The sequence below is a fragment of the Python bivittatus genome, unplaced genomic scaffold (assembly GCF_059951505.1).
Source record: "Python bivittatus isolate LINGU-HERP-01145 unplaced genomic scaffold, Pbiv_v1 ctg000700_np1212, whole genome shotgun sequence".
In the NCBI taxonomy this organism is placed as follows: Eukaryota; Metazoa; Chordata; class Lepidosauria; order Squamata; family Pythonidae; genus Python; species Python bivittatus.
Genome location: NW_028277098.1, coordinates 37419864 through 37446557, shown reverse-complemented (window position 1 = coordinate 37446557; position 26694 = coordinate 37419864). Strand labels below are relative to the sequence as shown.

At 36.8% G+C, this 26694-nt stretch overlaps 1 protein-coding gene across 3 annotated transcripts in view; it reads left to right on the top strand.

Annotated features, from left to right (window-relative positions):
* MIER1 (MIER1 transcriptional regulator) overlaps nt 1–21536 on the top strand; it is a 59537-nt gene extending 38001 nt beyond the window's left edge. For 2 of the 3 annotated variants that reach the window (XM_088153896.1, XM_088153895.1), the window contains exons 5-13: nt 247–367; nt 2560–2624; nt 3753–3825; nt 7694–7845; nt 8315–8396; nt 9191–9285; nt 15412–15539; nt 17091–17230; nt 17973–21535. In XM_088153896.1, coding sequence (XP_088010022.1) covers nt 247–367; nt 2560–2624; nt 3753–3825; nt 7694–7845; nt 8315–8396; nt 9191–9285; nt 15412–15539; nt 17091–17230; nt 17973–18292 — 1176 coding nt within the window. In that variant the 3' untranslated portion in view covers nt 18293–21535. Of the gene's footprint in view, nt 1–246; nt 368–2559; nt 2625–3752; nt 3826–7693; nt 7846–8314; nt 8397–9190; nt 9286–15411; nt 15540–17090; nt 17231–17972 lie in introns of all 3 variants that reach the window. The other variant, XM_088153897.1, reaches the window with a different exon arrangement.
* The last annotated feature ends 5158 nt before the right edge of the window (nt 21537–26694 follow it).

Below are 26694 nucleotides of genomic sequence, written 5' to 3'. Positions count from 1 at the left end.
ACTGAAATATCTCCCATGTGAATATTTACTGGGCTGCTTCTATTTTTAGTTTTCAGATATTTGTTAAAATACTGCTTTTTTATGTTTTAATGTGTAGCTTTGGTCTGCTTTATTCCCTGTACTCATCTTTTAATTGGACCTTTGTTTTAAGATATCTGTTATGTCTATTTTTCTGGATTATGTTGTTAAGAGTCAAGCAGAGTTAATAGAAATAATTGCTTTTATCTTTGTTACATTGTTTCTAAGGAGGAGACTATAAAGGATTCATCAGGTCAGGAGGATGAGACGCAGTCCTCCAATGGTGATCCAGTTTCATCTGTTGTACCAGAAATAATTCGCCCACGGCGTTGTAAATACTTTGATACAAGTATGTATTTTCTAAATTAGTTTTTAAACATTTTAATAATGCATAGAAACTGTACAAATATTTGGGCATTCTCATATGCAGTCAGTGAACATCAGGAGAGCTAGAACCATTGCTAAATGACAGTATCTGGAATTTTGAAACAGGTTGAAGGTTATGAAATCTACTGTATGTATAGCAGTTTGGACAAATTTAATGAGACAAAGGCAGTGATTTTTTTTCTCTAGTTGAAATCTTCTAGATGTATGGAAAGAGTCTCACCCCTCAGCTCTTTACTATTTTAAAAGCAACTGCAAGGAGAGAAATGTTTTCTTGTGAAAGGAAAATGTTTACAAACCTCAGAGCTCTATCAGCTGCTGGATGGAGACAATAAGATTCTTCTGTACAAGTAAAAGACTGTCTTTCCATTATAGAGAAAGACAGATAGTAGTTGCTGTTTGTTTTTTTACAGGGAAGGTGCTTGTCAAGGGATAAATTGGGTGAGGAGTGGGAGAATGATCTTCTCCAAAGCCTTGTCCCTTGATATCATTGGCTCCACTGAGGAACATGTTAGAATATATTTTCTGTGAATTAATTAAAGATATGCTAGTTGGTGTTGAAACTTCTGAATTCCAAATTTGAATAATAAGATCTACTGCCCTATTTTCTAATACTTCATTTCTATCAAGAATATAACCTGCACAATTATGTGTAAAAACTGAATTTTGATCAGATCATAATCCAGGTATATATAGCCCACATGGTATATTACTGCATTCAAGTGAGAGAATCCTCTATACGCTGGAAGGGAGCATTTCTAGGTGCTGAATATCTTTTCTCTTGTTTGCTGGTGAGATAGTAAGCTCTGAGCACTGTTAATCTGAATGTTGAAGGGTGAGAAAAGAGGAGGGGGTTCTTGAAGAGAGGGAAAAGTTGCTGGCAGACTTGTTAAGCTAGTGATTCTTCATTCCTGGTGTTCAGAGTTAAAATTTGGAAAACTGGCTAGGGAAATAGAGGCTTACGTGATGCTATCTCTGGCCCAATCAGTGCTCTAATATTTGTATTTCTCTATATGAATGCTAAGAATATTAAATAGCTTTTTTCCCATTATGCTGCCCAACTACTTTTTGCCTAACTCATTTCTACTTAGGTACACATGTGTAGGAACAGAAATGCTCTTAGCATAAAGTTAGTGAGTCCCAAGAATGCAGCAAAATAGTTTAGTTTTGTATGTTACCAAAACTAACATATGGCATGGCTACTTTTTTAACCTATGAATCTCTGCTTAAAAATATCATTTGTACTTCCCTTTCCTGTATGGAATTTGTGGGATGATGAAATGATTACATAAAATTATTTTATGAATTGCTTAGCTAATACATCCTGAAACATATACATCCTTCCAAAGTATATCCCTGAAAAAATATAGTTAATTTTTAGCTGTGTGAATCTTTTCCCCCATTCTTTGTATGATATGTTCAGAAGCCTATTTCTAATTTTTTTTTAAGTATTGCATGCTAAGATTTGCCTGTGTTGGACAACAGCTTATTTTTCATTTGAATGCTATGTTTTTGTGACTTTCAAGATGTAGATGTTCCTAAGCAACATTTCGTTGTATGTATCAACTCTTTAGCAGTTATTGTCAGGATGTACGCAAACCAGATTCTTCGATTGCTTTATATGTTTTAATTACTAATTATAATTGGCCAGACATCCAAGGCCAAGATGTGTGAGAACTGGTGGAAGGCGCGAAGAGCTGCAAGTGGGAATAGAAACCTAGAAGGGGGGGAAGTTGGGCTTAAAAAGACAAGGCTTTGCTATGTTGAGGCAGACTCAACAAACTATGATGCTGTGCGCTTCTCTTAAAATAAAGAAATCTGTAATGGAACTCTTTGGACTCCAGAGGATTTACTGACCTTTGGGATTGAGTGTGCAGACTCTGACAGTTATTTGCTTAAAATAACTATACTAGAATGTAGTATTTTTCAAAATTGGAAACCTCCTAAGTTGCTGTAGTTCATAGTATTATTCAGTCAGGATATACCTACCACAATTAGTCACACAGAGTTGGTTGTGACATCATAGTTCAATATTTAATTAACCAACCAGATATGGGTCTTGAAAAATCTGTCTGTAGAAAATACTTTGTTTGAAGAAATGTAAATTCAGGATAACTATCCCCATGTAAGTGAAAGTTGTTAATTTTCTTAATATAGATAGTGAAATAGAAGAGGAATCTGAAGAAGACGAAGACTATATTCCTTCAGAAGACTGGAAAAAAGTAAATACTTGAGCTTTATGATAAACTATATCAACATATATTGCTATTATACAAATTAATTTGTGCCAAAAATCATTCCTAGCATTATGAGTATTCAAAGCTCCTTCTTATGAAGGGTTATCGCAGCTAGTTGGGACCTATGGAGCCTTTACAGTTAAGCCATTTGAAGATTATATTTGAATGATCTCACAGGCTGGGTTCTTTGCCAGCAGATCTGTAGTTTTCTTTGCATTCAGCTATAGTTTATTTAAAGACTCCTAACTCTGATTTAAATAAAATTGTTGAAATCTTGTAGTTGTTAGTTAAATGCATTGAGCACTTAAGAGGACTGAGTTAATACACCAGGGTTTTGTTGTTGTTGTTGTTTTTGTTAGTCACATCTGCAATTTTATTATGCATGTTATTTCATGGCATTTCCCTTCCCTCCCCTTTCTTTATCCAAATGATGCTAACTGGGGGAAAAAAAGCACTTGACTGTTAGTTGTGTCTGCTTGATAACTAGTTGCCAAGTTGAAAAACTTGTTTTGACTCAGTGCAGAATGTTTTTTTTTTTTAAATGTGACAGTTAAGGTAACAGTTTGGTTTTGCATATAAGCTGGATCATTTATTACTCAGGTGCACTTGTTTCATCCATATATAACAAGTCAGAATTCCAGAGAATCCTGTCTTATTACTCATGAGCAATGGACTTCTGCCACCAAAGAAAAACTTAATAATATAAGCAAGTAATCTGCTTTGTCGCTTTCCTAACTAGACACAATCTGAAGTTACAGTTTATAGTTGCTGCCAATTCTTGGTGCATTTGGCAGCAGCAAGCCCACAATTTGGATCTAAAGTTAACTTTTTCTCTGTTTCTGAGTTCCTGATTTGTTTAGTCACTCCAGTTAGGAACAAGTTGGCAGTTTCTGAAAAATGCTGCAGAATCTGGTATTTTTATTGGCAGATTTGGCTATTATTAAGCCCATGTAAGGAATTATGTTGAATAAAGATGTCAATATATGAACAAATATACTTATTTCACAGTTTAAAAATGTTTTTATTGCAATTGGTATTTAGCTATCTTTCTAGTTATTGAATATTATGGTGTTTGAACTGTAATTACAGATGTTTTATATTTTTTCCAAACAGGAAATCATGGTGGGTTCCATGTATCAAGCTGAAATTCCAGTTGGTATATCTAAATATAAAGAGAATGAGAAAGGTAACAAAATCTATATACTACTAAAACTCTCATGTCTATAACCTTCAACTGGGTGAAACGGTACATTGTAAGGCAACAATTTTTACACCGAGGTACCTCAAATGAGCTAAATTACAGGATGTGTCCAAAATCCAGGGCCCCTTACTCCTATGGGATTGAAATTTGGGAAATTTGTGGCCACTTCAGGACTACTGTGCTGCTGTGCCTCCACAGTCAGTACAGCTCATGTGATTGTCATGGGCATATCCCCGACCTCTTTCCCACCTCCATCTGTCCCCTTTGCCCAATCAGCTGGTGGCAAGGCCTGATGGGCGAGTGGCTGCTTTGGAAATAAGGTAGAAATTTGAAATCTCTTAATGGAGATGGGCATTGAGGGAAGGATGAGGGAGCGACTTGAATGCCTGCTGGCAAGGTAGGGCTGGCTGGGGGGTGCCGGTGGTCAATGGGGGACTCCTCTTTCTCCCTCAAGGGAAGGGACCCTTGAGGACACGCCAGAATGGGGAGAAGGGGTGCAATTTTCCTCATGGTCTGCAGCTCCCTTTGTTCCACATCCCCCCAGCAAAGTGGCGGGCATTCCGCAGGTCAACCAAGGAGGAGGATGAGGAGGCTTCACTGGGGCTCTCCTGAGGGTCGTGAGGGGAAAGCAAACAGTGCAAGCCTATGTGGGAAGGGAGGGAGGGAGGGAGGGGAAGAGAAGGCGGGAAGAAGGAAGGAAGGGATCCCCAACCTCTCCCACCTCCCTCTGGCCCCTGTACCCAGTCGGCTGGTGGCAAGAGAGTGGGGTGCAGTTTTCCTTGCAGTCTGTGGCTCCCTTTTTTCCATCTCCCCCCAGCAAAGTGGCAGGCAGTTCGGTGCATCAGCCAAGGAGGAAGACCCATGGAGCTCTAATGAGGGTCATGAGGGGAGGGCAAATGGTGCAAGCCTATACTTTATGTGGGAGGGAGGGAGGAAGGAAGGAAAGTTTCTGATGCTCCCTGCCAGCTTCCCACAAGCAAAGTCAATGGAGAATATGGCAGCAAGTTGTAAGTCACTCACACTCCCACTGCTTTTTTGCCCTTGGTCATTCTGTTTCTCTGTTTTTTGTAAGGAAATATCTCTGAAACAATGACCCAATGTGTCACGGGTTGTCTAGTTGTTGTTAAAGTTACTATGGCAATTCAGTTTAATTAAGGTTTAGGTTAAGATTTTAGGTAAGTTCTTCAGGAGATTCAATTCGATAAGATTGATTTATAAACATCTAACAATTCAGACAATATTACCATGTGATTTTTATACATGAAATGAATATGACAAAAGTAATTAGCTAATGATTTTACCATGTTAGAATGGCCATGAGAATAAGGTATAAGATATAAAGAGTATGCAAGGAAGCTTTACATTTATTCATACTGGGAATGAGAAATAGAAGCTGGCTTTGAGCATCATGTTAAGCAATATTTGGTTTGTTTGGCTTAGTATATTTCTGAAGTATCGTTTTTAAATTAGTGTTATATGTGAATTTAAATCACTTTGATTTATTTAAAAAATATGGCTAAAGCAAACTGGCTCGATGCAGTATTATATATACGAATTAAATGATGCTGTGGACATCCTATCTCAGTGTCTGGAGGCTGTGAGGATCTGGATGGGGAACAATAGTTTCAACTGAACCATGGCAAGACGGAGTGGCTTTGGGTTTTGAGCCCCTCTGGTTTTAGGACTTTACCATCTTTGGTACTGAATGGGGTCGCGCTGCCCTAAACGGACCCTGTGTTCAATCTGGGAGTCCTCCTGGACTCACGACTCCTGAGTGAAGAGCAGGTGGCAGTCTGCTCTTCACTCAGGCTAGGAGGGCCTTTGCACAACTTCATATTGTGCACCAGTTGTGCCCATCCCTAGATCAGAGGGACCTACTCACAATCACTCGTGCCCTGATCACCTCTTGGTTAGACTACCACAACGTGCTCTAATGGGGCTGCCCTTGAAGAGTATCCGGAAGCTGGTGCAGAATGCAATGGCACAAGCAGTTATGTGTGTTCCTAGTAGAACACATGTTACACCTCTGCTTTGCGAGCTGCATTGATTACCAATTTGTTTCCGAGTCCAATTCAAGGTGCTGGTGTTAACCTTTAAAGCCCTTCATGGCATGGGGTCGGGTTATCTGAGGGACTGCCTCTCCCCAATTTCATCTGCCCATCCTACCAGATCCAGCAGAGACGGCAAGTTATGGGTTCTGTCGCCTAGGGAGCTACCTTTGGCAGGCCCTAGGTGGCGGGCCTTTTCTGCTGTGGTGCTCGTGCTATGGAATCATCTCCCCCCAGATATGAGGTTGGCCTTGTTATCGTTGAGCTTCCAGAGGTCCCTTAAGACCCAGTTATGCCAGCAGGTCTGGGGACCCCAGGGGGCGGGGGAATTTGTGAGACGGCTCCTTTATTTTTAACATCCTTTTATTCTTGTTTGATTTTGATTTTTAAATTTTAATGTGTTTATTGATCATTTTTAGCTTTGTTGTATGCTGCCCACAGTCGACTGTGGTGAGATAGGTGCCTATATAAATTGGTTATTTTCATGTATGTATGTATGTATGTATGTATGTATGTATGTATGTATGTATGTATACACACACATACACACACACACCACAGAGTAAGGGATGATGTAAACACCTATGGATGGCTTCCTTATCAATACAAAGTTACAAAACTGGATTGCCCATTATCAGGTGCATCTCTAATGTATGTATCTTCAAAACACCTCACAAATCACTGTTCAATAAGAATATCTCAAAGCTGCCAGTTCAACAGCACAGTCCTATATATTACTGAAGCGGGTGGAATTTACACAGAATCCAGCATGTATTATTGCAGCCATAATAGTGGAAACCTTCTTTCAAAAATTCTACCTGTGGTGCTTTGGAGGTTGCAGAAACTCTAAGAACAACTTAATGGTTGAACAACTCAGCCAGTGCCTGACAGTTGGAATCTTGGTATATTATCCAGTGAGATAGATTTAATTCTGATTAATTCACAGCAGTTGGTTCTGTCTGGTTCCATGCTTATCTGTTAATTAGCTGGGGAACTAATGTCTTGGTTCTGTTATTGGCTACATTTATGGAGGATTTTGAATTATGATCTGTATTATTTCATGTCAAGGTTAAATGTATTAAAAAAATTAGTCTGAACTATTTGCAATATGTAACATAATGTTTCTTTTTCTGTTTGCTTTGTGCGCCTGTTTTCTCTCTCTCTCTCTTCCTTTTATATATTAAAGGGAAAAAGTTTTAAAATTAAATGACATTACATTTTTCATCATTCTGGTTTTATATGAGCTTAGCAGCATTTATGGGTGTCAGATTTGGTAACATTCTCTTTATATATGGCTGGCAGGTTATAGTGAAGTTTTAGAACAGTTACTGCAAGGGATATTAGGAAGTAAAGAGCAGGATATTTTTACTATGATATTCCAAAACAGACTTTTAATATTCAAGTAGTAGTTTTTCCCTATATATAAATATTAGAAAATAGTTTCTGAACATTTGCTCTAAAAATGTGTTTTCTGTGTAAAATTATCAAATTCGACTAAGTTGTTCTGCAAAAGTAATGTATTTAGAAGTTTAGTTTGCATTTATCTGGAACTGGATGAAATAAGCTGAACTCAAAAAGTAAGTAGGATGAGGCACTTTCCTGAATGTCTCTGCTAGAGAAAATGCTTTAGTCAGGAACGGGATTTCCCCTCCTTGATTCAGGTCTCCTATTTTTCCGTAATATTTAAGAAACAGAAATTTATGGGTTGTCTAGAGGTAAGATAGAATGAAAAGAATTATCTGATTCTTTAGAAGATAAGCTTAAATATTGTTAGGAGACATGTAATTATCTGTCTCTAATTTTAGTGTATGAAAATGATGATCAATTGCTATGGAATCCAGATTACTTGACTGAAGATAAAGTGATTGAATTCCTTAATGAAGCCTCCAGACGAACAGGTGATGAGAGAGGAATTGATGCAATTCCTGAAGGATCTCATATTAAAGATAATGAACAGGTATATCAAATATATAGAAATGTTCATTTGCCAACAGAGCTTTGGATTCAGCAGAGCTTTTCCACTGGCTGAAAAGGGAGTCAGTCTCCAACAGTTTCCCCCCATTCTCCTCATTTTGTTGTGTACATTTTCATTAAAATTTGCCCTGGAGGGTTGTGAGCTGTCCAGAACAGTGGAAGAAGATGTTGCAGATGATGAAAAGAGACAGGAAATCAGGGGAAATTGGTTCATTTTTTCCACCAGAAGAGCCATTTTAAGAGGTCTCCCCTTCAGGGTGCTCTTGTCAGAGGAATAACATTCTAGATCCAATCAGTAACATTTTGGAATATCTTGAGAGGATTCAGAATTTTTATATCAGTTATAGAAAAAACTGAAGGTTATATTTCATACTGCTGGAGCTCTCTCAGTTTTAATATTAGAATTGTAAAAATGAAGCCTGAGAAGACAATATGGACTTCTTCTTTTTCAGGCTTTGTATGAATTGGTGAAATGTAATTTTGATACAGATGAGGCATTAAGAAGATTGAGATTTAATGTAAAAGCAGCCCGAGGTGTGTATGTTTTATTCTTTTTAATGTGTTTTGCTATTGTGAGTTTTTACATCATTTTCAAACCTGTTTCTTACTGTATATTTATATATATCCATCCAATAATTTTCATACTTATTTCAGTAGAATATTTGATTCTCCCTCTTAAGCTTAAGTTCTGTGGTATACACACATATTACAGTAGCCATATTTTCACTTTGTGAAGATATGGAGAAAGAGAATTCATCTGAAGATGCCATGTGATGAGGGTGCAGGATGGGACAGGAAGGACCTGATTCACAGCCACATCTTTTGCTATGGAAGTGTTTCCATAGTACCTTGGTTATCTTGAGACCTAGCATACACATGTAGAAAAAGATAACAATGGCAACTTATTGTACTGTATTTTCAGAATACAATGATTTCTGTAAACCTATATGAATGTGAAGAACTTCTGTGCAGAAAAGATTTTACCTGTTTTGAATATGAAAAAGGATAGAGGAGAAGGGAGTGGCCCCTTGCTGGGTTCTGCTTTCTAAAACAGTTAACCCCCAACCCTATTCCAGAGCTGGAAATAAATTAGGGAGGAAGAAGATGCTTACAATATTAAGTATTTGCTCCTCTTCCCCATACACTCTTTTAAATACACTGTGAGGAGCTTCCCAGTTTCCAAATAGTTATATGTAAAAGAAACATTGCATCTAGAGTGGTCCTGTATCAAAAGTGAGACATGTTACCATTTTTAATACTTAAGAATTCATATGTTGGTTTCTTTCTTTGACTTCTATCTCATTATGTATTGTATTATTTTAATTCAGAGGAGCTGTCTGTCTGGACAGAAGAAGAATGTAGAAATTTTGAACAAGGTTTGAAGGCTTATGGAAAAGATTTTCACTTAATCCAAGCAAACAAGGTTAGTAACTTGTATCATGATGAAAGGCATTAAGTGCAGAGATGTAAATGCCTCATTAGACTGATGCTAAAAAATAGGCCTGGTGACTAGATTTGGGTTGCTTCAGAAGGGAAGAACCTGGCTTCTCTTCAAATTTGAATCTTCATTTTGTTCCCTCCTCAAAATTATTATACCCCTGATTAAAAAAGAAATAGACGGTAGATAGGTAGGTAGGTAGGAAGGAGATACAGTCTACTTTGTTTTCTTTCAGACTTAGTAATTAAATTCCACTATTGACATGATGGCCAATAAAAGAACCAAATGGGCCCTGGGGCCAACCATTTTGTTTCATCCACAAGGTCATCCACTGGCATTTCACCTATTGAGGGACAGTTTTTATGTAGTGAGAAGCCATTTTTTACTACCTTACCTTACCTTCTTACTACCTTATCTTACTATCCTGAAAAATCAAGATTCTAAATTGCACAAGGTGTCTAAAATATTTTTTAAAAAACATTATGCTTTAGAAGGGAAGGATAAAAGGATTGCGCTGGGTGGAAATACATTGGTTGTGGTGCTGAGGCTGTGTGATGACAGGCCATTGGTGTTGATGTTGAAGGTGTTTTTTAGGTGAAGGTTTGTAGATGGCTCTGAGGTTGCTGAGCCTTCGGTTGGTGTGACAGCAGCTTGTGGCAATGACAGCAGATTCTGAAGATGGCAGCTCAGAGGTTCACACTTGAGGCTAAGAAAGAAGGGCTGTTCTCTGGCCAGCACTATGATCATGGAGGAGTTATTAATAGTGAAACGGTGCTTGGGACAGCACATTATCTTCATATGCTGCCACTTAGCCGTTGAATCCCAGCATCCCAGTGGCAATGGTAGGACTGGTTGATGTCCAGTTGACAGCTTTGGTGATGGCTTCATTGTGAACTGCTTTTCATCTGTGTGGAGCTGGGGATTGTGGCTTGATATTCCCCAGTGTCACTGGTTTGGAGGAGTTGGAGGCCCAGATGCTGGATGCTGACTGGGATGTGAGTTGGTCAGTGGTCCTGCAAGAGAACTGGACAGTGTCTTGTAGCTGGTGTGAGACCTACCATGCCAGTTAGCAGGGTCCATCTTGCCTTTTTACATGTAACAGAAACACATTCTGTTTGTTCTACCTGTCAGCCACTCTGGAATTTTTCCATCTTTTGTCTCTGAAGAACTGGTTGGGTTTTGCCCTGTACCTGGTCATTGGACCTTAATCTCCAGTTTCACCTGTCATAAGGTCTCTTTCATCCATGATTGAATGTGGATGAGAGGGCTGACTTGGCATGTATTACTGGTTGGGTGCAGTGTGATGCCCCTTTCAGAAATGTGCCCACCCAGAATTTGAATGTGGCATCAGATACAGTCTCAGGGCAGGTATGGAGGAGTGGCTATTTTCATTTATGGCTTTTAGGGATGCTGCTCTGCTGATAACAGGAGGTGAGACCCTGTTTGTGAAGTTCAGCTTTAGGGATCATACAAGATTGCTGCTACTGTGCCAGTTTCTCTGTTATGTAGCTACCTCCCCACCTGAACTGCATGATACTGTGCCTGGATTAGTGGTGGAGGTATCCAGGCTTATGGTCTTGGGGGACTTCAGTATGCCTTCTCTCGGCATATTAGAAGTGGCTCAGGAGTTCATGGCCCCCATGGCAACCATGGAGATGATCCAGGTTATTGAAGGCCTGGGCAGCATGAGGAATATAGAATAGGTATTCAATCTGTTACCCTTAAGTTTAGAATTGCACTTCCAGCTGTCCCAGTTTGGAAAGTTAACTTGAATGAAGTTCCCTTTTTATTGTAATGAAGGCAGTATTGTATTTTTGCTTATTTTTAATCTACTGTGGCACTTAAAGAGTGTTTTTAGCTTTGACTTCATGAGACCTAATAAGACCAAATGGAGTTCTTATTCTTGGTTGTAGAATGATATGCTCCTTTCACAGGTTGAATTTTACTTGCCTGTATTAACAGTGATTATCACTGATCACCAGTGACTATCACTTAACCTTCATTGAGGCTGAAGTTGCCACATAACCACCTTCCATCTAACTTAGAGAATCTTGCCAACTTGAACCATGCTCAAACTTTAGGGTTAGGTTAGAACCCTGACATTAGTTTATGGCAACCCTGGAGAAGCTCCTAAATCCCAATTCACCCACAGGATCCTACACTGCTGGTGCATGTCCTACTCCCCTCAGGCTACCCAGCTGGATCTCCAAGCAGTCATTATTTAATGTTCAGCAGTACCTTGAAGTGGTATTACATCAAGCAAGCAGAGGCATTGTGGGGAAATTATTATGATGGCTCCTTGCTGCCAGTGCTGCTATCAATGCTATATTAAATCACTGAATCTAATATGGTCAATGTATCAAAAGACATTTGACATTGACCCCACATTTCAACCCCTTTTGTTTATATTCTGCAAAAAATATCACACTATTTGGTTGCAGTCCTGGTTGTTTATGCAATTATGGCACTAATTCTATTGGATTGTACAGCAATTTTATGAGATGTAGTTCCTTTGGTTGTACAGATTTCTGTTTGTCTCTTTAAAGGCCTTTGCTTCCCAGAAGCACACTCAGTGTTTTCTGGGACTGATACCACTTTTGATTAGCCCCCTGGACACTATCCATTGTTACTGTCCTTTAGCTAAAGTGCTGAGTTCTTCTGTGGAACCTTTTTCCCATTCCTTTCTTAGCAAGAGTTCAGTTACTAAGAACTTCATAATATTCTGTGTGTATTATTTCAAACAATTGTTCACCACATCTACTCTATGACAGTGGGATTCTTCTGCAGCAAACTCAACAGGATTTTATTCTTTACCAGAAGCAGTAGTTTTTTGTTCACTTTTTAAAAACTGATTTACCTGAGGCTTGTCTTATAGAGGTCTATTTTTAATTACAGTTTATATTCTAGTCTTACTATCTTATTTTAGCATTATTTATTCAAGCAAATGAATATGTAGGCAAGATTAGAGTACCAGCACAATCATTGTAATATTACATATTGGTTTTCCAGCTAGATGATGATGATGATGATGATTGATGATGATGATGATGGTTGCCTGCATTGAAGCTTGTTACAAAGAAACAGCTAGCACAAGTATTATAAGATGCCAATTCTGTAATATCAAATATAAGCCCCAGCTCACTGCAAGAAGCAAACCAATTATGTACAGCATGGCTACAGTTATAACTGAATACTTTGGGTGCACAATCAACAAACAAGAAAAAAAGCCAAACAGTGCACCACCAAAATGGAAGATCAGGTTGGAAAATAAGACCTGTATGCTAAGATTAGATGCAAGCAAGCTAGAACAGATGAAAGAAAAGAAGCTGAAGAACAAGAAGACCAAAGAATACCTGATCAAGAAATATCACCTAGAAACAAGGGAGAACAAAGAAGCACTGGAAATAATAAAGCAGCAAATAACAGCCATAGCCAAGTAGATCCACAGATTGGAAGCTTGAATTGCACACTGTAGGCAGAATCTACAATGTCAGTCAAATCAGAAACATTTCTACCAGTCCATCAATGGAGAGACTGCAATGAATCAGTCAACACCTGACGAAGGAGAAACAGTGGAATTCTGGGTGCAGCTATGGGACAACCCAAAGAAATACAACAAGAATGCAGCTTGGATAAAGGGGGTGCATAAGAATAAAAAAGAAGCTGAAATGAAAGAACTTGTAATAATAGCAGAAATGATGGCAAAAAAGGCAAGGAAGATCAAGAATTGGTCAGCACCAGCTGAAGATGAACTGCATGGTTTTTGGTTGAAACACCTGACTGGTCTGCATCCACTCATTGCCAAGCAGTTTAACAACATACTGCAAGGAGGTGAAATTGAAGATTGCTTAACATCTGGCAAAACCTACCTGATAATGAAAGATTCAACAAAAGGAGCAGCACCAGGCAACTACAGGCCAATTATCTCCTTACCAACAACTTTCAACTTGCTAAGTGATGTGGTAGCTGATGTAGTCCAGCTGCATCTGGTTGAAAACAAGCTCTTTCCATCTGAGCAGAAAGGAAACTGCCCAAACAGCAGAGGAACAAATGATCAGCTCCTAATTGACATAATGATTTTGGAAAACTGCAAGAGGAGGAAGACTAACTGGAATATAGCTTGGATTGATTACAAGAAGGCATTCGACTCTCTGCCACATGATTGGATAACCAAGTGCCTAGAAATAGCAGGAGTCAGAAGCTTTGTGCAAAGACCAATGGCACAATGGAAGACACAGTTGCTGGTCAATGGTGATAGACTGGGAGAGGTTAATATCAAGAGAGGAATCTTTCAAGGAGACTCACTATCACTACTACTGTTTGTCATTGCATTGATTCCTCTGTCAACAATACTGAATAAGTCAGGCCATGGCTATCGAATATCAAAAACATCTGCCAGGCTATCTTACCTCCTTTACATGGATGATCTGAAACTGTATAGAAAAATACTATCTGAAATCGCTGCTCAACACTATCCAAATATACAGCCAAAATATTGCAGTGGAGTTTGGACTGGACAAATGTGCCACCCTTACCATCAACAGGGCAAAAATAGTGAAAACTGAAGGAATCAAGATGCCCAATGGAAATAACATCATGAGTCTGGATGAAGAAGATCACTACAAATACCTGGGCATCATTCCAGCTGGCACTATCAAGCACATTGAAGTCAAGAAGAAGATTAGGAGTGAATACATCATGAGAGTGAAGAAGATCTTAAAGTCCAAACTCAGTGGAGGAAATACCATCAAGGCAATTAACACCCAGGCAATTCCAGTCATTAGATACACAGCTGGAATAGTGGACTGAACTCAAGCAGAACTAGAAGACCAGAAAAATAATGACAATGAATCATGCCCTTCGTGCACGCAGCAATGTTGACAGACTTACCAAGGAGCATAGGTGGGTGTGGAATGTTGGAAGTACACCAGACAGTTGAAGAAGAAAAAAGGGCATTAGAAGAATATCTGAAGGACAGTGAGAAGATGCACTGAAGCTAGTACACCATGAAGGCTTACTGAATACTGAAGAGAAAGACCATATGAAGAATAGAAAAGAGACATGGCAAGGCAAAGTATTGCATGGCCAGTACACAAAAAACTAGCAGGCAAAGCAGACAAGAAGACCTGGCGATAGCTAAGAGCAGGAAAGTTGAAGAAAGGGACAGAGGGGACTAATTCTGGCTGCACAAGACCATACTTTAAGAACAAATGCATATAAAGCCAGAATTGAGAAGACAGCAACAGACAGCAAATGCCGCTTCTGCAAAGAAGCTGAAAAAACAGTAGACCACCTTGTCAGCTGCTGCAAAAAGATCACACAGACTAACCACAAACAATGGCATGACAAAGTAGCAACAATGGTGCATTGGAGTAACTACAAACAAAACAAAGTAATAGAAAATGAAGAAACTAAAGTGTTCTGGGACTTTAGAATTCATACAGACAAGCACCTGCTACACAACACCCCAGACTTTACAACTGTTGATAAGAAAGACAAAAAAGTCTGGATAATGGACATTGCAATACCTGGAGACAGCAAAATAGAAGAGAAAGAACTGGAGAAAATCCCAAAATATAAAGACCTGAAAATAGAACAACTATGGCAAAAGAAAGCAAAGATAGTACCAATAGTTAATAGGCGTCTTAAGTGCAATCCCAAAACATCTGGAGCAGCATTTGCAAACCATCGGCATTGACAAAATCACCATCAGTCCATTGCAAAAGGCATCTTTACTTGGAACAGATTATATCCTGCAACGATACCTTTAACACCATCAAACATCTGCCTATCCCAGGTCCTTGGGAAGGACTCGATAGGAGGATAAAAATGTCAAATCCAGTCTAAACATCTGGCTGACTGTGCGATCAACAATAATAATAATATGCTGTTTTCTAGTTTTACAAAGCCAAAACAGGGGTGTTGCATGGTAGTTGAGAGGGGGAAAAAATTAAGAACAGTTTGCTGTCTGCCAGCTTGTCAGTAGGCTCTTGGCAACATGTTGTCAAGATGTAAATGTTCCAAATTGAATATTCCCTTTACTATAGATATGTTCTTTAATATGAATTTTATATTACAGTAGATTATATTCTTGGTGTGTAATAAACACAGGTACGAACAAGATCTGTTGGAGAGTGTGTAGCATTTTACTACATGTGGAAAAAGTCAGAACGATATGACTTCTTTGCTCAGCAGACACGATTTGGTAAAAAGAAGTACAATCTGCATCCTGGTGTAACGTAAGTCTTGTTGATTACTTATCAGTTTCCTCATTTTGCACTCTACTAAAATAATTTTTTTTTAAAACTATGGCTTTTCTAGTTAATTAGAAATGGAAAGTGTATAAAATTGCACTTTTATATTACATTAGCACGTTATGTTGTTTTCTCAGAGGTACAGATGCTATTATTACTCTATTTAGTACAATTTTTAACCTTTCTTCCAAAGGTCAAGATCATATGTCTCCTTTTCTCACAAACATACCCTAAATTATAACTGATGACAATAGGAAGAGTAGTTGAGTGGGAATTTTAACTGAGAAGTTCCTCTGATCTGAATCTAGCATTTTAACAATGGCTTTCCTACCACCTATTAGACTGATAGCGATTTGATTTATATACAATTTTGTGAGGCTTCTAAAGCAGTGTATAATGTATGTTATCTAATAGTTGTATAGCGATGTTATGCCACAAAGGAGAAGTGATAAAATTAAAGCTAAGCTTTTTGGCTGACACTCTCCCTCTCTTTTTTTTAAAAAAAAGGGTGTTATGGAATGGGAGAAGCGTACTAGGATGTCAGTTTACCTCAAGAATTTCTGTGCACATTTCAGCAACAATAGTCTCAGGCCACTTAGGAATAAAGCAAAAAACACTTAGTAAAAAAATATGAATACGACAGCAGATAAAAGGATCATAAAAATAGCAGTTAAAAAAACTTTACCAGCTTAGCATAGAAAAGTTATTTTGGGCGAACCTTTGTTGTACTGTTTGTATAATAAATCTCCATTCAAAATTTAAAATGGATTATGCTTTGAATGCTTTAAATGGACATTTTCCACTAAGGCTTATCATATTAGAATGATGGCTTAGGATTACAGGTCCTCACTTAACTACCATAATTGGGACTGGCAACTCTGTCACTAAATGACACAGTCATTAAGCAAGACATGACATGACCGCAGTGGGCTTATGACTTCACTTCTGTTGCAGTCATTAAGCTAATTACCTGCAGCCATTGAGCAAGATATCACATGACCGCAACTTGCAATTTGACTCTGCTTGTTGGAAGCCGGCTGTGAAGCGTGCAAATGGTGATTAAATGCAAGGACCAATCAGAAAATTACTTTTTCAGCACTCTCTTAACTTTGAACGATTGCTAAATAGGGAAGTCATTAAGGGAGGACTATTTGAGCAAAAAATAAACCATACGCAGCAGATCGTATGCTACGTTGTAAACAAGTTAGTTGTAGAATTTCTAGGGGCTTTACCTCTGTATTACTTTTTATCTTAATACATATTCATTGAATTTGAGCTTTATATCTTAAGTTGTTCGATAATAAAATTTGCCTGGATCATATATAACATAATGTAGTTTGTCTGAATTTGCCTTAGCACAATATGATTTAATGTATGTGCAAACTAGGCAAATTTGACTTCTTCAATAATAACTATAATTTTTAAATCCTGGCTTAGCATTATATGAATGCAGATTGGTCAATGTAGGACCATATCTTGTGGGAACATTATAGTGAAACATACTTGAAGAGCAAATTTCTTGCTTTTTTTAAAAAGGGACTACATGGATCGTCTTTTAGATGAAAGTGAAAGCGCTGCATCCAGCAGAGCTCCTAGTCCTCCTCCTACAACTTCCAACAGCAGCACCAGCCATTCAGAAAGAGAGGACAGCACAACCAGCAATAGTAATCAAAATGGTAGGTAAAATACACTTTCTTCCATCTAAATTCCCTAATGGCACACTCTTTAAGCCAACAAAGTACATTTTTGCAAGTAATTTTCATCTAATTTTAAATTATTCTTTTGCACATTTTTCCATTTGTGTGTTGTGGTTTTTTAAAGATGCAAATTACAGTATTCAATTCTACAAAACTGTTTGAGGGCAGAAAGATACTTGGCTCATGTACAATCTGCAGCCTTTGAATCACATGGTTCTCTTAAATACTTTGTCTACTTACTTGCCTGTTTGTTAGATTCGTATCTTACCTTTCTCAAAGAACTCAGTGTGGTACTCCTTTTTCCTCTTCCTCAACTCCTCCTCTATGGGGTAGGTTGGCTTCAAAGAGAATGACTAGCCCAAGTTTACCCATGGAACTTCCACGGGTCAGGGTAGTCCTAGACTGGGTCTTAGTGCAGCCCTAGAGGCATCTGAAATTATAAGTTTGGACCTATAGAAGCAGGTAAAAATGCATACCAGATGGTAACCATTATGTAAATGTAAAGGAAGTGAAATCAAATTTCATTTGAGGCATGATATCACCAACCACTTTTGTAGAGTTATTCAAACCACTTAAAAGCTAAACAGTTACAAACTGGACAAGTTTGTATTCTGTATATATGATAGTATTGTTCATGTCCATGGTTTTAAGTATTTTTGTGACTTGTTTTTAAAAATGGTAGTTTTTTCTTTTCTATTTTATATTACTGTTCTGTTTGTAGGTGTATCTACTAATGGGCCAAGTGAATTATCAAATAAAGATGACATGAAAATTGAAGGACTGCATCTAAATGGACCAACACCTGGCAAAAAAATGCATCTTGTAGATTTTGATACAAATGGTTATGAACCTGAAAACCTTTCCAATCATTCTAAACTTCCTCATTCAAATACAAGGAATGATCTTGAAGACAAAAATGAAAGGCCTGTGAAAAGGAGAAGAATCAACAGCAATGACAAAGAATGCACAGGTTCCTCTGAAATTTTCCAAGAAGCAGTAGCCCATGGAAATTTTGAAGAACAAGAGACTGTGGGTGATTGAACATGTTGCATTCAAATAATTTTTGGGGATGTCTGCATTTTCAGGGTTAACAGGTTCTCTTTACAGTTTCAAATCCCATAATATAATTTATGGAGATTTTGAAATGTATTTTAGTTGCTTTCTAATCCTAGCTGAGGTTACAGTATACCTTTTAAAATCCTGAAATGCAGATGCAGTGGGTGGGAGAATTTTCTATCAGAGAGCCAGTTGCTATAGAACCGGTTGAGAGGTTTTTTGTTTTTTATTTTTTTTTAAAGGCAGATTTCTGCAGATTACTTCAGGGCACTAACCTGTTATGTAAAATATACTTTGGAAAATAGTCAGCTTAAAATTCCTAAGCAGAATTGATAAAACAGAAGTGAAGAAAGAAGCAATATTAAACAGTTTAAGGAATGCCTGTAAATCCTGAAAGTTGCATGAGAATTCATTCATGTATGTGTGTATATATATGTGTGTGTATGTGCGCGTGTATGTATGTATATGTCTGTGTGTGTGTGTGTATATATACGTATATATATATACGCATATATATATATATATATATATATAAACACACACACACACACATATATATATATATGAATGAATTATATTTTAAAAATAAACCAAGAGGTTTGTATGTAAAATTGTTGACATCAGTGATGTCTTTCCATATTCTTATCTGGAAATAAGAAATACTTTCTGTATTTTTCCAGATTTTGTAACCTTTGAAAGATTTTTACATTACTAAAAAGAAGTGTGTAATTTTCATAACTTGTACAGTATGGTAAACTTCGATCTTCTGAGAGTTGATCTTCTGAGGAGTTGTCAGCTTCACTTTATTTTGCTAAAGCTTTTTTATTAATAAAAGTCATGTTTCAGAAAGCAGTAGAAATTTTTAATATTTAAAATGCATACCCAATTCTGAATATCAGAATTTTCAAACTTGTATCTTGGGACAAATGGTGACTTAAAATTTTTAGATTAGCATGATGCTTTGATTGCACAAATGTTCTTACTTTTATAATTGTTTTTCAGATTTCTTTTTATGAGATAGAATCTTAAAAATCAGCTAAAGGCTTTAATGTTGCTAACTCTTGTTAGTCAAGGTCATCCATTACATTATTTATCAGTTTATCTGTATATTTCAGTGAGCAGAGTAGAATTAGGAATTGAGTCAATTAAATCTGGCTACCTTGATGAGGAACACAAATGCACAGCCTGTTTGCTATGGGGCCTTATGCCGTATCCAACAAATCCATGGATTCACTACTTCTGAGGAAGTAGAAAAGTGTAGATGGTAGTTATTATGGCATGTGTGTGTATTAATATGCACATATACGAGGTACTATAAGGGTTTTTAACCTGTTTTTTTACATTAGAAACAAATCCTTGTCAGTCTGGAGATAGTTTCAGAAGCGACAGTTCCCATACGTAAAAGGATTTGGATTATGGCCATAATGAAGATTTACAGAATCAATCACTTAATGACATATAAAGTCTTTCATTCTTTTTGTTGCCACATTGGCTATGTAAAATAAAATTAACAATGTGCTTGTCTTGGAGCTTATTTGAAACATTACAACTATAGCTTCAAGTTGATCTGATCATTCAATGATTTGACAAAATGCATAGCGTTTGGTTTTAATCATGAACTCCAGTAGCCTTTTAGATTATCCCAACATAATTTTGTTGTAGGTATTCCTAAAGTTACCTACTTTTAGCCTTCTGCTTTCTCATGAGACATTTTGATGAATTCCATGATTTAACATTATAGGATTAGTATTTATTGTCTGTTGCTCACAAGCAGTACACTGTATCTCAGTTCATGCACAGATGAAATATTTAATCTTTTAAACTTTACTGCTTTAGGGAAAGTGCCATGGCTGACCAAACCCAATTTTGTTAATATGAAAATCCAAAGTTTTCGTAGCCTCGTATCAAAGATTATGTTTTAAAAAGTATATCAAAGCAAGGCAGTGCAATGCTTTTAGAAATCTTATTGCAACTTTGAAGGCCTATTTTCTGTTCCTTGTCTGTATTTTTGCAGGTTGGAAATGCTTGCAAGACTGTTCATAGGAAAGTTTATAAATATATTGTTCTCAGGCTTGTAAGTAAAATATAGCACTGTGTACATTTTTCAGAAATTTTACTTTGGTCTTTAATCTTACCTTTAATGGTATGCCTAAGAAAATCCTGACATTCCATACTCAATATGTAATGCTCAGCTGTTTTTAAGTATTTAATTGTAATGTGCATCTCATTTATGCAGGTGTTTATACAATATTTTATTCATGTTCTTTAAAATGCAGCCACTATAACTTGACAAAGACATTGCACTAGTAGTACTATTTAAAAATCTTGTAATTTAGTAACCAGTTCAAACAAGCTTTTAGTGCAGTTTGGAAAAGATGAAACCCATTGCTTCCAAATTGGATTGAAAAGTCAGTGCAGCTTGTGTATAGTGATTGTAATGTATATTTTAAGCACTATTGTGTCCTGATCCATAAAGTGCATTGTGTGCAGTCTGAATCAAACCTTCAATTCAACAGGCCTGACTGTTGGCTTTATAAAGGGTTTAAAGTGATATTTTGAAAGAAATCAAAAAAAAAAATTGCAAAGTAGTTTTTATAAATTTTTCACATAGTAATTTTGCACTGTTGGTAATACCTGTGTCTCTTACCTAGCTCCCTGTCTGCAATTCTGGAAAAGCTTATTAAAGTATTTTTTTAAACATATTGCTTATATAAATACAAATATTGAGTATTTAAGAGTGAATTTGTTTCTTTTAAGAGAATGTGAAAATGCTGCTTGATAATATGGGAGAGAATACTTGAACTGTTCATTAGTTTTAACAAACCTCTGAACTTGGATATAAAATTTGTGCTACACACTAGAGTTTCAAACTAAATTCCAAATATTTAATGAATAGGGTTTTTAAACAAATCAATTAGGGATAAACAGTTGTATAGATTCTTGCTGTGAAATTAGAACTAATATCTAAATCTATGAATACTTTTGTTGAGGATATTTACCAATAAAATATAACCATTTCCTGATATACAACAGAATATAGAGTTCAATTAATTGTTGTAATAAAAAAATGGAGATTTCTATTAAAAGTATTGAGAAATTACTAGCCCAGATAGAATTTCATCAAGTTTCAATAATTTGTTTCAATTCATTCAGTTCTTCAGTAAAGAAAAACAAAAAATTGTAACTGATTTAATAAACAAGGAAATTTTTGGTAAAGCCTGAATCTTGTAGAGCTATATTCATGTAAATATAAATTTAAAAATTATAGTGGCTAGAGTTAATGCTAGGGAATTATAAAAGGAAGATCAAATAATTCTTATTTGATGAGAATTTGCATGGAAAATCAGGAAAATACTAAACAACTGTTATGTCATGTTTCTATTTTATATAAAACAATTCTAAAGAATGAGCTGTAGTCTTCCCAGTTTGATGTCCTCCAATTATATTGAACGGCACCACCAAACTGGCTGGAGGTGATACAATTATAATGCAATACAATAGGAAGTTTCATGCAAGGTTGGGTAAGCTGGCAGAAAACAAAATAATATAACATTATTTTATGTAGAATCTATTGTGTTTCCAAGTTTCCATTGTTTAGTAATTTCCACCCTCTGAAGTACTTTTTAATTTATTCTTAAGGGTTTTCACAGGCATCTACAAACCTGAATGTTTGATAAAGAGAATAGAATATCATTATTACTGTGATTTATACATTCAGATATATTCTTCTCAGATAGTCAGATATGTGTCAAATTATCTATCCTATGATGGCTAACAATCAGAAACATTAATACCATACATCTGAATGGGAGCACAAGGTCAATATTTTGACCATACTAAGAAACTTCATCTTGGTTAAGAGAACAAATAATATTCAGATACAGGGAATTAATTTAATCCTTTTTTTTTTCCAAAATATTTTCTATTTCTGAATGTAATTGGATGATGCAATCAGGGCTCCTCCATTGTTCAAGCTTGTTGTCTTGACATACAATATGAGTTAGCTAAATAATCTTGCTGACATGTAAAGGAATCTAAACAATAATATAGATCTGGAAAAGTTTAAATCACTAAAGTAAAAAATTTTAAATTTCCACATAAATACAGGCAAAGGGAAATTATGTTTACAATAAGTATTATATAATGTTCTTGAGTCAATCTTGGCTTCATGGACGCATCTATGTAGTTTTCTTGGCAACAATTTGGACACAGTTTGGCCCTTTTAAGTGTATCTACTCATTTGTTAAATGTATATCCTGACTTTTCTCCAGGAGTTCAAGGTGGGGAGCTTACACTGAGTGCTCTGTTTTATTCCCACAACAACCTTGTGAGGTAGGTTGGACTGAGTGACTGTTATAAATAACCTGCTGAAAGTAGGCCTGAATTCAAGTTTCTCTGGTTCAGCTTAACTACTGCACCATAGTTGCTAATATGTGATGCTTTTGCTCACATACCCTGGCAATATTTTCTCAATATTAACAAGCACATACATCTACTTTTTTGGAAGAGTAGAGAGGTAACAAAACCCTTGTGGTTGCATATAGCAGCTTAGTGTCTGGGATGTATACATATTTGGAAGACAGCCCAAAGCTTTCCCACTGTATTGTTAACCATAGCTTTAGTGGATCCAACATACCTTGATTATGGCTGTTTTTGCAACGAAGGCAACTACTACTGAATTTGTTACACCATCAACATTCATTAAAAAGTGGTGCTAAACCCTAAGATAATTAACAGTATAGTACCTAAACCTATAGTGACTAAATACTAGAAATCTTACAAAAGCCAGAACAGAAAAAAAAAAATTAAATGGAGACAATCTTGATTTATTTAAGCTGGTACAAAAATACATAGCACATAAAAGTTATACAATAAAAATGTTTACTCTTAATATTGGATTGCTCTATATAGGAAAAATAGTAACAGGAAGTTTAATAGTGTAGAAAATAAAACTAGTAAGACTTACTTACCTAGGCAGTATATATATTTTCCAAAACTTGGCACTAAAAATGTGTATTTTACAAAAAGCAAATGAACTCAGAACTATTTTATATGGCAGTAAATCTATCCAGTAGATTAACATTTTCTCTAACAAGTACCTGAGAGCAACTGCCTCAGTAGAGCAGATTAACAAAAATACAATAATTTGACTGAATTATGAGAATTTCAGTCTAACAACATCCCTCATTCTACGTATTTATTTGCATAAATTGTCCACAAGCATTTTATGATAATTCTGGTGCACAGTAATTAAGGTAACAATAGACCAAGGCAGCTGTGTGTTAAATAATCCATTTTTTAGCTAGCATTACATAAATGCTACCATTATCTACTTACTAAGCCCAGCATAAGTAGACAAGAAAATAAATTCTACTATAAAGGTTCCCTTTAATGCTACCTTCAAAGTCAAGACAATTCATTCTTCTAAATAGCTGGCAGGTGCAAAGCCTGGAGTTAATCATTTTGATTAAAATGTTGGTACTGATAATTGGGTTACAGCAGTTGGAGAAAGTACATATCTCTTTATGCAGAACCGACTTCTTTTGTGTGATCTCCAGAACCACCTACAATCATAGTGCTTAAATTCAGTGGCAAACCAGTAATAAGTGAAGGAATAATCTTCCATGGTTTAGAGGGTTCAAAACAAAACAAAACAAAACAAAAAATGTACATAAGCCAAAGGATGGCTTAATACATCTAGGGCAAAAAAAACCCCTGCACACCTAAATTCCACTCCCTCCCCTGCCCCAAAATTTATTGTTGCTCACTAAGACATTATTCAAGAGAAACATGGAATAACTGACATCTAGAAAGTTGCTGCTCCTTGCTTGAATCAATTTACAGTCCTCCTAAATTAGAACCAATTTTATAACTCAAACTGGAACAATCATTTGGCTGGTATATTAATGGACAATTTTCTGGCGACCAAGGGCTACAACGGGCATATTGCAAATTCTGGGGAGAACTGGGGCTTGTTTTTCAAACCACAGTAAACCTATTGTAGAACTTGTCTGTCTACATCCTACCTCAAAATGGTGATAATTTTGCAGCATTAAGGATGAAAGTGCTTCCAAGGCTGCAAAGAGGCTCAAGAACCCCATGTGGCTGTGAAGCTCCAGGATTCTCTTCTCTGCATTACGCTATGATAGACCATCCCAGAATAGCTATTATAATTAGCCACTTTGCATATGGCAAGTGTACATCCTGAAATTCTCTATTTACTTTCAACGCTTTAAGGCTAAGAGAATATATTTGAAAGTGCGCCAAACATTAATTTGTGCTATCTCAGACAGCAACTTACTGCTGGAATAGGATTTCTTCTTAGTGTTGCAATGTCCAGCATAGTTCTTTGCCCCTCCTCTAAAAAATTCATAAATATACAAAACAATTACAGGCTAAATGTCTCCAGTACACATAATTCAACTTTTTTTGGTGCCAGATCTGGAATGACTATATATATTTAACACAGAATATATAAGCATTATCTATTTCACAGACTTCATTTTAGAGTTATATTTAATCCACAAAGCAATTAAGGACATAACTGTATCTTACATGCAAAAAGGTTGGGAGGGGAAGCCTAGGCAGGACAATTTTAAGCCGGGGGGGCGGCATAAAATCACTTCATTTTTGTTAGTGTAATTTTGGCACCACAATGGAATCTCTTCCTCAGGCTTGACAATCATGAATGGAGAACCAGGATTTGTCCTGACAACAGAACAGGGTAGAAACATCTTAGAAAGGGAATTCACTTACAATCTCAGCTTTTTGGATGAGAATCTTTTAAGTTCTGATAATTTTAAGATTTAACCTTATTTCCTTTCAAAATAAAGAAAAATTGCAGTGCTTTAGAATTGTTTAATTACTAATTAAAGAGTCTGGTAGCACCTTTTTGCCTAACAAGCTTTATTGAAAGGCACAAGCTTTTGTGGGCTGTAGCTCACTTCATCAGTTGCATGGAGTGGTTAAACAGATGAAGGATTTGAAAAGAAAATGAGAAAAGGGTACTTATGCATATGCAGTTTATATGTGAGACAGATTACAAGTACCTCATCAATTAGTCATTGCAATGTATTAAAAACCAATTGTGTTTGTAAAATTTGAGACCTGAAGGTTTTTTATGTGAGTTTGGCAGTATCTCACTCTCTGAGCCTGGCACACTTTTGTTCTAAAATGGCAACTCTGAAATCTGTAATTGAGTGTCCTGGGATATTAAAATGCTCTGTCTTTGTCCTGAGTCCTGATATCAAACCTTCTCAGGCACTGAGTGGCAGACACATACTTGCATACAGACAACCACCCAACCTGAAACAGATTCTCACAGGCAACAAGAAGCAACAGAACAAGGATGCTAGTGTGGAAATCAGGCCCTGCAAGAAACTCGGATGTCTTCTTTGCCCCCACATTTACACCAATAGTTATACTCTCAGGCCCCAACAACTTCACAAGATTAGAGGTGCTGTCACGTGCTCTTCTTCCAATGTGATGTCTGCCAGCAACACCCCTTTGGATTCTCTGCTGGACAAACAGGTCACACTTTGTACAAAAGCACGGACGCAAGTTTGTAGTGGGACTCAGAATAAGGACAAGTGGCCATTTTATAAAACTATGCCAGCATTATACAGCAAGAAGTGTATGGACTTTGGCTATCTCAGGTATTAACCAACATAATGCACTTTTAGCACATCACAACTGCTGATGAGGTATATGTAACATGCTAATGTGCATGTGCATAACCGCCCTTTCTCCCTCATCACCTTTGTCCCTCGTCTCCTTCTGAAGTCTTCCATCAGTTTAACCACTCCCTGTATCTGACGAGCACCTCACAAAAGCTTATACCTTTCAATAAAGTCTGTCAGGGTCCTACCATCTACCATAGATTTTTGGCTGCCAGTCTCACAGGGTTTTCCTTCTACAATGTCTTTTAATGTTTAAAAGGAATTATTTACTGTATTTGGCGATCTCACTATGGACAAGGCAATTACCAGGAATTTGTGTGGTCAACTGAGTCAAATAAACTAAAGCTAGGTTTTCTTTAGTGGAAAGCAAACTGGATTTCATTTAGCAGAACATTTTGCTTTGGGCCCCAACACATCTTTCAATGTGGTCTGAATTTGACAGGCAGCTCCTTAAAATTCAGAACTTTCTTGATAAACTTTATCCAGATACTATACAGTTTTCCTCATGTTTCAATTTAAGTGTGTGAGAGGTATATGATAGGACAACTGACAGTAGAATATACTATCATTCTCCTTTTAAGGACTTAGATACGTTGTAAATCTGCCTTATTTGCTTTGCAACACATGGGAGGATATATGAAGGAAGACCTCTTCTCAAACAGATAAAAAAGTTTCACTTGTAAGGCTTGTGTGGCTCCTTTCAAAACA